Genomic DNA, 12,522 nt, shown 5'->3' with positions numbered 1-12,522 from the left:
ACCATACACAGTTTTATCCCAACTGCCTCGGGCTTATAGGAAGGCTTTAGTCCAGTTCTCATGGATGTTCCTGTCTTTACTAAACAAAACTATGCCTAGGCTAGGATTACTTTCAGCTGTCAGCCTGAAAAGCCATTTTCTATACAAAACCGCAAACTGCCACTTTTTTTTTCTCCCCCAGCTTTGTGTGACAGGGATGGTCTTTAAATGGAAAACTGCACAGTCAGTGAGTTACTGAGTGACAGTGGAGACTGGGCTTTCCTCCCTCACTAAGTATATTTCATGCCCACGTAGGTGAAGAGTAGACCTCTCCCCACCTACAGGCAGAGGAATCTCTACCGCGTTGTGTTTCAGAGCTAGATTATTAGCACCTACCTCACTAAAAGGAAGGAGTCAATATACTGTGGTGCTCTGTGGATTTGCATTTATGAAGGGTGCCTTTTTTTTTTTTCCCTGTGTGCCATAAGGAGTTGTAAACTCTTCCACAGAGACTGGAAAGTGTACCTGAAGTTTACACTGCTTGGTTTAACACCAAAGCCCATCGGCGCTGTGCATTATACAGCCCGCTCCTATATGCTTTGCAAGGCTCTGAAAATCATTAGAGCTTCACCAACCTGCACCACCCCACCTCCAAGAATTGTCTTATTTAAGCAGAAATGCTGCCCCACAATAGATGGTGGGGCTGGAGAAGAGGGGGTCCATGTAACCACACTGTCACCGCTGCATCAGACAGCCAGGTCAAGGCTACACTAGGAGAAAGCAGTTAGGGGATCAGTGGAGTCTTTTTCCCACATGGTGTATCCACATCTCTGTTGATGTTGTCAGTGCAGAGCAGCATTCCCATCTTCAAACTACTGCTCTCCTGGTCATGGAGCCGTGTATTAACCAAGTTAACAGTTCTGCCAGGAAATAACAAGGATACCATGCGTTTCAGCAGTGCTTTTCATCAGATCATTCCTACTTACTTTACAAACAGAATTAAGGAAGCCTCACAACATCCCTGTGAGGTAGGTGGAAAATCTTACACCCGTTTTACAGGTGGAGAAAACAGGCACCGAGAGGTAAAGTGATTATCACAGCAAGTCAGAAGCAGAGCTGGAAGTAACTCTAAGATTATTGTCCTAGGTCCGCTGCTCTAGACGCTAGAGAACGCCAACTCCCACATGCTATTGTAAGCTAAGACACTACCTTTCTCTTCTACTTTCACCTCCTTTGGTGATTTTTGACACTTGCATCTCATGCTCCTTGCAGAGAGCCAGTTTGCAATTTATTTGCAGAGGGAGCCAAGGGGGTAGAGGGGTACACACACCTTTAAATGATCCAGGCGCGGCTGTCAGTGACTTGCCCCTTCCCAAGAAGATAATATTCCTTGTCTTTTACATCTATTGCTATGTTTTGCTTTATATATATATATATATATATATATATATATTTAGTAGACTCATATATATATATATTTTTAGTAGAATCATATATATATATATATATTTAGTAGAATCATATATATATATATATATATATATATATATTTAGTAGAGTCATGCACTGAAATCCACAGCTCTGAGGCTGTTCTGCAACTTCACTGGGAATTTCTTGGGGAAAAAAAGATTGCTAAATTTGGCTCATTGGAAGGGGATAAACCACATTAACATGCTATCATGTCCAGAAATAGCCAAAAAAAACACCCTTTGCTCATCTGTAGGCCTTCCATCCAAGGACACCTCCCCCGTTTTATTACTAACACAATATATCAAACCTCCCATCGTCTTCGTGAGGCAGAAGACTATTCCCAGTTGTACAAGAAGGAAGAATGACTTGCTGACAGTCCCACAGGGATTTCATTGCAGAGATGAGGTCGGATGCCAGAAGCCCAGACTGTTAGTTCCCTGCCCAGCTTGCTGAGAAGCGCTGTCTTGGTGCTGTGGCTCATGCTTGGTGGCTACAGATTTGCTAGCTGTCTGTCAGGGCGCTTGAAAACTGGCTTGGGAAAAAAAAAGAGAATCAACAAGCAGTTGACTGGATGCAGGAGGAAAATGATGGGTTTTGTCATGCTGTCTGACCCAGAGGAGGAAAGGAGCTTTGTGGCAGCGGCTGTGGAAGAACTACAAAGTGTCCACTGAGTACACTGCATTTTACTGAGGCAGTCCGGTGACAGAAGAGCGACACAGTCAACACCTGATGATTGAAGACTGGACTGCCCATCAGCCACATTGTGAACCATACACCTCTGATGAGTAAGGGCTCGTTTTAGTTAGTCCAGTGTTCTAAGGATGGTATGCACGTCAGAGGCCAGGAACAGGCGTGGTTATTGGTATATTTCATATGCAAGAAGGGCTGTGTGAAGAAAGGAGTGTGATCCATTCATGTAATCCATTGCTGTCTGCAAGCATCAGAGGCTCTGAAGGTGGAAGATACCTCACCCTGAACTGCTGCAGATACATGTATCCTTTTCACCTACAGGAAAAGGTGCTTCCAGTCCCCATCAGTGAGTGAGAATGCCTAGAACCATTAAAACTCCCTTACATCTGTTTTTGTGATGAAAATAAAAAGCAATACATCCCATCTCATATATAAGTGCAGTGATTTTGCCATCCGTCTGGATCTTTGTCCTGGCTCGAGTTCTAGTGCAGTAATAGGACACAGTGGACCCTTTTCCTGCTCAAAAACATTCTCTTCCCTCAGTTGGCTTTCCTTTGTGTTAACTGTTCTCCTGTTTCCGTATTAAGAGAGGGGACAAATGGTAGCCTCCATTCTCTCTCTGCCTGTTGCTTTGCACGTGTTGCTTTGTGGTACTCCTTCCCAAAACTGAGGTACCTCCCAGGCTTCCTTCGCAAGGAAGGACAGCCTAACAGCCTTTGGCCAGGGAGCAGAGGTTTTGCCCACAGGCTGCAAACCTTGGGAAAATGCACTGGCCCAAGAGGAGCAAAAGGATTAGCAGTATAAAAACCAAGGAATCCTAGTTGGCACCGCTGTGGTGCTGAGGAGCCCCAGTGCACCCGGCAGACTTGCTACATAGGGACAGCTTACTTCGCTCAGCGGTGAAGTGTAGCTACCGCTCAGTTCGTGCAGGGCAGCTGTGTGGCAGGGCAGGAGAAAGCCACTGAAGAGCAAATGACAAGAGTTGACTCTAGTGGTGGCAGCCTGGCCTGGGACAGCAGGACGAGAGGTGTGAGCCCAAGCCGACCCAGAGCTCTCTCAGACACCCGTTTGGCTTCAATGGGCTGGGAGTCAGCCCTGCTACAATGGGAGATCGAAGGGGGTCTTTTCTAGCTAATGGTGGGATGAGTTTTATGCATTATGCCAAAGACTCTTTTTTCCTGACCTGGATTAGAGCCTGCCCTGGGAACAATGAGATGGGCTGCAGCCCAGCAGAAAGAATTTGCTGAGCTAGCAGTGTCTGAAGTTTGCAGAGCAGAGCAGACGAGAGTGCATACCTGCAGTTTTCTGGTGGGAGGCTCAGTTTTGGGGGGGACATAGCTGTTAACCTGAAGCTTTTGAATGCATTGCTGCACTGTCCCAGCCAAAAGGTGCTGCTGTAGTCCTAAAATCAGAAATCCACAGACATTTAAACATTTGCAAGCACATGCTTTTCTGCCTTTTGTAACAAAAAGAGATTTTGCTTTGCTTCTGAGAGTTCTGTACAGACCTGCTGGCACAAAAGACCTAAGTTATCTTTTGAAAGGCCTTATTTTTCACTTGAGACTTTGGCATTTAATGGAGAAATAGACCACTGATGGCTCCTGTCTGTCAAGTTAAAAACAAAAGGCATCAAAAGCTATGATCATATCAGACTTTTCAAACTTGAACAGCCAGTTTTGTCCTTCAGAGTTTAAAAAGTCACATAATTAGCCTGGTTGAGATTCACATGTGCCTTCAGGACTCTGTACCTGAAATCTGCCAAGTGTCCATAACCCTGGGAGCTCTAGAAACTGAGCACATACCAGGATCATGCCACGAAGGCTTCTGTTTGGTTTTCATTCTCTGGAGGCTGTAACCGTTTCCTCCTTTCACAGAAGCCTTCCTGCACTTGCTTTGCTAGGTTGAGTTTCAGCTCTTTAAGTCACAAGACTCCAAGTGAAAAATACAACTTGAATTCATTCTTTACAGTGCTCTGAAGTAGGCTTGGGGCTGGATGACCCTCTTGGGAACAAACGTTCCATCTGTGGACACCTACTAGTACAGAGCTCCTGTTAAGCTTGCCCACCGTCAGTGTCACTTGAAGAGCAGAAATATTTTGGACAAAGGGAAAAATATTTTTACTTAAATCAGATTTGCATTCACAGATAAGTTTGGGGTGCTTTGGCCTTGGTTTTCTGAGCAGAGAGGGGGAATGGCGCTTACCATTTTAGTGTGTGGATGCTTAGCACAGAATTCACTTTGTGAATTGAGTAATTGCAATTCCGTGCCAACGGCGAACGGGAGATCTGCTCAGTGTGCCAGAGGTGGAAACACAGAAAGAAACACTAGATACAGGTGTTGATTAGTCTTCCCCCTCGATGGCTGAAGAGACAGATCCTCTCCACGTTCCTAGAGAAATGTGGGACACAGAGCTTCCAGTAAATACGTTCACAGCGGTGACGTTTGGGTTTGGATGCCACATGAGATAGATATTAAAACACATCAGTAATGTGTACAGTGTAGGTATTAGTGTGAGGAGTGAGCTGGCCTGTGGGAACAGGGAAAATGTTCCTTTGCAAATGGACATACAGGGCAAATAAGGCACAGTAACCGTGATAGTACCTTTCCAGTTGAGAATCTCAAGAGGAAATCATATTCAAATGGCCATTTTGGCTCTTTGCTTAAAAATCTCTTTAGACTCGTTCTCTATCTCTCCTTTTCTTGTCAGCCTTTTCCCTTTCATGTGCTCCCCATACCCTGCACCTTCATACAGTCAAGTCGTCTGACCTAGCCCGGCTGCTGGCTTTACTTAGCCTGCTATGGGGTCTCATATCAGTAGCAAGTTCAGCAGGAGCTGGAGGCCCTTCCACTTCATCGCTCACCACCTCCTCCTCTGCTTTCTTCACCCCTGGCTCTTCCTGAGGTCTTGGCTGCTCCTCTTCTTGTTCTTCCTCCTGCTCTGCTCTTACCTTTTCCTCTTCTGGTTCCTTTGCTTGTGCATATGAGGGTAACCTCTCGTCGAATGCCCTAGAGAGATCTTCCAATGGTCCCATCCCGATCTTCTCCTCAAACTCATTGAAGGCTGATGGAAGAGGACTGGGTTCCACCCCCACTTCTGTGAGTGGGAAATAGTGAGACACTGGCTTCTCTTCTTCCAGCAGCTTGTATCCTTTGGCCTTTGGGATGGTGGAGACTGTGATGGCATGGAGTGGCTTCTCTGGGACCTCCCCAAGCTGTTCCTCCGCTGGTCTTCTCAGAGCCCTCCGGATCCTTTTCAGGATCAAGTGACTGATCTCCACCAGGTTGAGGAAGAGGGACACAGAAGCCACCACCAGCATGAACATAATAAAGATGGTCTTCTCTGTGGGCCTGGAGACAAAACAGTCCACGAGATTGGGACAGGGCCAGCGTCCACAGCGGTAGAGGGGGAGGATTCGGAAGCCATACAAGAAGTACTGACCTACTATGAATCCTACCTCAAAGAGGGTTTTGAAAATGATGTGGAAGATGTAGGTTCTCAGGAGAGTACCCTCCAGGCGGAACTTCTTGGTCCCATCAGGGTTATTGCCTTTGTTTTGATTGGGAGCCAGGGGCAGCTTTTCTTCATCCACCTCAGCTTGCTGACGCCTCTCAGCTTCCTCCCTCTCTCTCCTTTTCTCCTCCATGCGGACATGGTGCACTGCATGCCCAAAATACATAAGCGAAGGCGTGGATACAAAAATGATCTGCAGGACCCAGAGACGGATGTGGGAGATGGGGAAAGCCTCATCATAGCAGACGTTCTCACAACCAGGTTGCTGGGTGTTGCACACAAAGTCTGACTGTTCGTCTCCCCACACTAGCTCAGCAGCCGTTCCCAGGATCAGGATGCGGAATATGAAGAGCACCGTGAGCCAAACTCTCCCGATGACAGTGGATTGCTCGTTCACCTGCTCTAAAATGTTTCCCAAGAAACTCCAGTCACCCATTTCTTACTGTCTAAGGAAACAAAAAAAAAAGAAAGAGAATGACCAAAAATTATGCTAAATGTAAAAGACTGCAGGTTTTCCCACCGATGTCTTTTGTAGCTTTCAACCAGTAAGCATTTCTCTGATATGCTTTGAGAACAGCAACACAGTTGCTTGCCTGCTTATTTGCCTGATCACAATGAGTTATTAGCAGGAGGAGGGCAGAAAACTAGAGCTGACTGCTTCCTAAAGTCTTTCTTCCCTGGATCTAAGTGGACAGTGGGTTTTTTTTTCAGCCAGAGTCTATATCTGTGCTAGTTTGAAGCAGGGTAGAATGTTTTGGTGAGAAGAGCTGGATCATAGGCTGTGAAAGGAAGACAATGGTGGTGTCTACTGCCCTCAGAGTCTTGCTGAAGAAGAAAGTAAACACTAGATAACACTCTGGCCATTTTTGTCACTCTCTGCCTTGGGTTTCTGACTGAGCTGCATCTCCCTAACCTCACCTGCCACTCACCTTTGCTTCTTAACCTCTTGGCTGAACCTCTATTTTTCCTTAGGACTGGGGTAAGGTTGAGAGGGGCAGGGGGAAGGTGCAGGGGTGGTTGAGAGCCCCTCCTGTGGACTCAGGTTTCTGGGAGGGGAGTTGTGTTTCTGTATTACCTTTTACCTTGTCTATTTCTTTCTATAACTGTCTATACTGTAACTATCTGCTTGGATATTGTGCCAGCTGTAAATAAATAGCTTCATTTATATTCCCAGAGCCGACTGAGACTAGTCTGGGTGATTTCTAAAGTGGGGGGGGGGGACAGGTAACACCCAAACCATCACAATATCTAACTCCTTTTCCAGGTAAGAGGCTTCTGTGCTGCCTTGTAGGCTCAGTTGTGTGAACCTGCTTAGGTTTCGTATGTGTACAAGCACTCTCTAGCAGTATAGTAGAACAGATTCATCAGCAGGCACTCACAGGGGTTACGAAAGAAGAGTGAAGCTTTCAAACACCCAAGCTCTTCTGCACCAGAACCACACACACAGGTCAAAAAGATCTTAGCTCGGTGCCCATCTTCCACCTGCACAAACCTGAATTCTCTCTGGGTCGCATATATTAATCCTACATTAGAAATTGCTCTGTTAGGTAAGATCAGCAATTACAGCACCGTTACGGTGTTAGTAACACTGTATGAGCTTAATAACTACCATATAGTTTTGTTATGCAGTATGCATTACATAGAACTTAATTATTTGGAGTTATTTGGGCTGTTCTTTGTATCCTTTCCTAAAGTCAGCTGACAGAGTGACGTTTTCTGTCTCCAGAATGTCAGTGCTGCTATATCTCAGGCTAATGCAGATCTGGAAGCTAACTGCAGATGTCCTATTGGAAAGCTAACAAAGAGTCCAGCAATACAAATCAAACATTACATCTACCATTTCTGCATGAGAAGAAGGCCAGGGCTTCATCCTACATATCTGAAACTTCCTATGATAATTTTAGGCAAGGAAATAAAGAGGCAACACATTTTGGATGGGCTAATCTAACACATCACAGCAGTCTAAAGTCTCTGAGGAAGGCAGAATATTACAGTGATCCAGAAGCACCAGCTTGTGGACCATGACAACTGAAACAGTGAACATTACTCATAAAATAGCTGTTCACATGGATCTAGAAGTTAATCTCTTTGGTATCACCTTTGTCTATAATTTCCTAAATGCAGACATCCATACTCAAGTGTCAGCAGCATGGAATCTGAGTATCTAAACTTCCCTCCTCCTTCCAATACCGCTGGGATACATTTGTAGTGCCATATGTTGCGACACACCAACGCGTACCAGTTTGTTTCAACTACTGCGTGTAGGTATTCACACATAGACAAACACACAAAATATTGAGAGTTCTGTGGCTCTGGGGAATTGCACAAACTTTCAGGGGAAAAAATAGATCCTTCTGGTGTCATATTTCTAAATGAAGATGGACTCCTTTTCCTTGCCTTCGCTCCTTGTAAAGCTGTAACCCCAGATACTTGGCTTAGAAAATGAGGAGCGGAATCCTTCATCCTGCACAAGCACCTCGCATGCATAAGCAGCAAACATGTAGTTTAATCACCAAAGAAAATTGCTACTTTCTCAGTCATTAAAGTTGTGTAAAAGAGTGTGCTAATGTCAACACTTAATTAACAAGTCTAGCAGAAGATTATGCTGTTTACATACATTATGTAACCTGATTGAAATGTTCTCTTCCTGCAAAGTACGCAAAACAGTCGCCGGCCGTGCAGCTCCGTAGCAAACGTGACTACACACAAGATAAACTTGGTTGTCTACCAGGCACCACAGCTAACCCATCCCTTTCTTTCTGGCTTTGTGACTCACGCTCATATCCACAGCTAACATTTGAACATTTCCCCCGCAGCGTGCACCAGCAACATTCTAGGTGGGATAAACCTTACGCTACAGAAAACTCGCTGTACAAGAGAAGGAAATAAATGTTTCCTGTCTAACTCAGTCAGATTTCTTGCTCACAGCTTGATACATTTGACTAAACTCTTCCTGAGACCACTTCCAGACTAGCCACATTTCTCAGAACTGTCATGACCAGTTTCTCTGTTGTCTGCAAGTGAAGTAAATAGAGTTTGCTCAGACTGTCACAAGGAGCAATTTTAGGTGGGCTGAAGATGAGAAGTACAACCAGTTCCAATGCCTAGGATCCTGCCTGTAAGCAGACAGCCCCTCAAGTCTCAGAAAAGGTGCAAGCAATGAATGCAGGCAGTCATCTTTTCCCTTAAATTGCCTATCAAGAGGAAAGAACAGGAGACTGCCTAAGCCCACCAGAGTCAACAGACTTGTGTCCTTAACTCACGTGGACTTGTCACGAATTCCCACCCTACACCTCCAGATGCTGCAACCTGAGCGTGCTACCAGCAGATAAAAGGTTCTATAGGTTAAGGATGTTGAGCAAGCAACTTGCCGCTGTGAAAGGCTCCACCGAAGAAATGTCCCCCTCCTCTCTTGGCACTCTGCAGGGAAGAGTGAACTTTTGTCTCTCTTCTTCCCTACCCTAAAAGTCCCAATCTTGTCGCACGACTGAACAGATATGACTGAATTGGCTCTGATGGTGGGTTTTAGTTGCCCTGCAATATTTAAGCTCTGAGCCAGACGGCTTTATGAAGTGAGTGACAGTTACTGATGTGGGGAACAATAGGGAGGGAAAAAATAGAGAAAGAGAGGCAGAGACACAGAGAGGAGAATCCACTGAACATGAAAAGCAGAGGGGGGAGAGCAACAGGCGTCGGGCAGTCAAAACCTAATACATGCATAAATTGGAGTTTGCACAGTTAAGCAGGGACTGAAGCATCTCTGCAGTTCTGCTGTGGTTCAGCACAGCTCTGTGTCCTCACTTGCTGGGCTTTAGGTGTTGTGATGTGACAGGTGAAAGGGCAGTGCCAACTTCTCTGATAGTGGCAGAGCTAATTGAATTAATTTATTACCCTACTCCCAACTCTACCAGCCAAGTAAGTGTTGTTGATTTTCAGCACAGGCATGCACTGAGGGACTGGGTCCATATTTGGCATTGCCAGATACTTTGGCCGCTCTTTAACATCTTTTACCTGGAAAAAAGAAGTGGTATGATGAAACAAGATCATCACTCAATAAGGCTGAAAAATACCTGGTTTACAGGCTCATGTTTCAGCATCTTGCACACGTGCATAGAGAGATCACAGAACCATAGAATCAACCAGGTTGGAAGAGACCTCCAAGATCATCCAGCCCAACCTAGCACCCAGCCAACTAGACCATGGCACCAAGTGCCTCGTCCAGTCTTTTCTTCAGCACCCCCAGGGATGGTGACTCCAGCATGCATGCAGCAGAAATGTGTAAAACAAACTGTTTTGTTAAGGAGTGTAGCTGAATTCCAGCAGCCCAACAAAGGGGAATGTTACCCCAGGCACACTCTCCTACTCCCAGTTGTCTACAAAAGTGATGGAGAGCCCACAGAAGAGAAAAATCCCAGGATCAGTAATGCATCCACAAGTACAACTAACTGCCCTGTAAGTTTTGGTTGCAAGCCAAAGGATATCACTTTCTTCTGAGGTGCTATTTCTGTAGTGTATCAGTGTGAATTGCTCAGAATGTGCTCCTGGTGCTCAGCTCCGAAGGAAAAAGAATCATAGAATCATAGAATCAGCCAGGTTGGAAGAGACCTCCAAGCTCAGACAGCCCAACCTAGCACCCAGCCCTGGCCAATTAACCAGACCATGGCACCAAGTGCCCCAGCCAGGCTTTTCTTGGAACACCTCCAGGGATGCTGACTCCACCACCTCCCTGGGCAGCCCATTCCAATGCCAATCACTCCTTCTGCCAACAACATCCAGCCTAAACTTCCTCTGCCACAACTTGAGATTGTGTCCCCTTGTTCTGTTGCTGGTTGCCTGGCAGCAGAGCCCAACCCCACCTGGCTACAGCCTCCCTTCAGGTAGCTGCAGACAGCAATGAGCTCTGCCCTGAGCCTCCTCTGCTGCAGGCTGCACACCCCCAGCTCCCTCAGCCTCTCCTCACAGGATTTGTGTTCCAGGCCCCTCACCAGTTTTGTCACCCTTCTCTGGACACCTTCCAGCACCTCAACATCTCTCTTGAATTGAAGAGCCCAGAACTGGATGCTGTACTCAAGGTGTGGCCTGAGCAGTGCTGAGCCCAGGGGCAGAAGAACCTCCCTTGTCCTGCTGCCCACACTGCTCCTGAGCCAGCCCAGGATGCCATTGACTCTGCTGCCCACTTGGGCACACTGCTGCCTCATCTTCAGCCTACTATCCACCTGTACCCCAGGTCCCTTTCCTCCCGGCTGCTCTCAGCCACTCTGTCCCCAGCCTGGAGTGCTGTTTGGGGTTGTTGTGGCTAGTGTGCAGAACCCTGCACTTGGCCTTCTTCAGTCTCATCCCATTGGCCTCTGCCCACCCATCTAGGCTGGCCAGGTCCCTCTGCAGGGCTCTCCTACCCTCCAACAGCTCCACAGCTGCTCCTGGCTTGATGTCATCTGCAAACTTACTGATGCTGGACTCAATCCCCTCGTCCAGATCATCAATAAGACGTTTAACATGACTGGGCCCAGCACTGACCTCTGGGGAACACCACTAGTGACAGCTGCCAGCTGGACGTGGCACCATTCACCACCACTCTCTGGGCTCTGCCATCCAGACAGTTCCTGACCCAGCACAGAGTGAATCTGTCCAAACCATGAGCTGCCAGCTTGGCTAAGAGCTTGTTGTGGCAGATGGTGTCAAAGTCCAGGCAGACTCCATCCACAGCCTGCCCCACATTCACCAGGCAGGAACCTGATCATAAAAGGAGATCAGGTTGGTGAGACAAGATTACTGAAAGCAAGATCTAAGCAGTGACAGAGAGACCAGGCTCATAAAATGATGAAGCAGCAAGTAGCTCTCTTCTCTCTCTCTTTATGCAGTCTCATCATGGTGTTTAATTCCCCAGAATGGCAGTGGGAGACACTTTGTCTCTAGAAAAGCTGTGATTTGAATGAGATATTTTAACATCATGGCCATCAGTGGTTTCAGGCCTCTCTTCAGTAGTTTTGGGCATTTGTACCTATGTAAATTCAGAGCTTCAACAGTTGTCTTCCCAAGCAGCTTTTATGCTGAGTTGCATAGCCCCAAAGTCCAAAGCACAGCTGGAGGCAGAGGTGATGGTTTGCAAACTGTACTTCAGAAGAGCTAAAAGATAAGTGACAGATGGAACAGAATCATATTTTGCAAGAGGGACCAGTTTGGAGACACAAAAGAAAAATCAATCTCTATGCATGCAGTTGGAATGAAGGTCATGTTCTGAACACCACAATAAATCACTCTCTTCATAGAGAAGTAGTAGAGATCCATACACGACATTTTTCAGCCTGAGCTGCATAGAGCATGGGAATGGTCCTTCTGGAGAGAGGACACACACAGGATGAGGATGGTGAAGGGACTGGAGGGCATGGCTGATGAGGAGAGGCTGAGAGACTTGGGACTTTTTAGTCTGGAAAAGAGAAGACTTAAAGAGGATTTGATAAATGTTTATAAGTATCTGAGGGCTGCCAGGAAGGGGGGGGACAGGCTCTGCTCACTGCTGCCTGGGACAGGACAAGCAGCAATGGGTGTAAGCTGCAGCACAGGAGGTTCCAGCTCAACACAAGGGAGAACTTCTTTCCTGTAAGGGTCCCAGAGCCCTGGCACAGGCTGCCCAGAGAGTTTGTGAAGTCTCCTCCTCTGGAGCCTTTCAAGGCCTGTCTGGATGTGTTCCTCTGTGATCTGTGTCAGATAGGATTGTCCTGCTCTGGCAGGGGGGTTGGACTCGATGATCTCCTTGGGTCCCTTCCAAGCCCTAACATCCTGTGAGCCTGTGACAAGACACAGGCCCCACGAATATGAAGCAAATAAGAAAAAGCACAGTCTGATCAACAAGAGGCATGAAGAAGATTCAT

The 12,522-nt window shown here is 46.7% G+C and overlaps 1 protein-coding gene across 1 annotated transcript; it reads right to left on the bottom strand.

The window, feature by feature from the left end:
- Window positions 1-4,883: 4,883 nt before the first annotated feature.
- On the bottom strand, window positions 4,884-6,086 carry GJA8 (gap junction protein alpha 8). The gene has a single exon (XM_064152145.1). The coding sequence runs from the start codon at window positions 6,084-6,086 to the stop codon at window positions 4,884-4,886; it is 1,203 nt and encodes a 400-aa protein (XP_064008215.1).
- Between the last annotated feature and the right edge of the window lie 6,436 nt (window positions 6,087-12,522).

This window comes from Pogoniulus pusillus, chromosome 12 (genome assembly GCF_015220805.1).
Source record: "Pogoniulus pusillus isolate bPogPus1 chromosome 12, bPogPus1.pri, whole genome shotgun sequence".
Classification (NCBI taxonomy): Eukaryota; Metazoa; Chordata; class Aves; order Piciformes; family Lybiidae; genus Pogoniulus; species Pogoniulus pusillus.
This window is presented reverse-complemented; position numbering and strand designations above follow the sequence as displayed.

Excerpts from the sequence above, each read along its gene's own strand:
- GJA8 (XM_064152145.1), bottom strand. The coding sequence starts at position 6,086 with ATGGGTGACTGGAGTTTCTTGGGAAACATTTTAGAGCAGGTGAACGAG.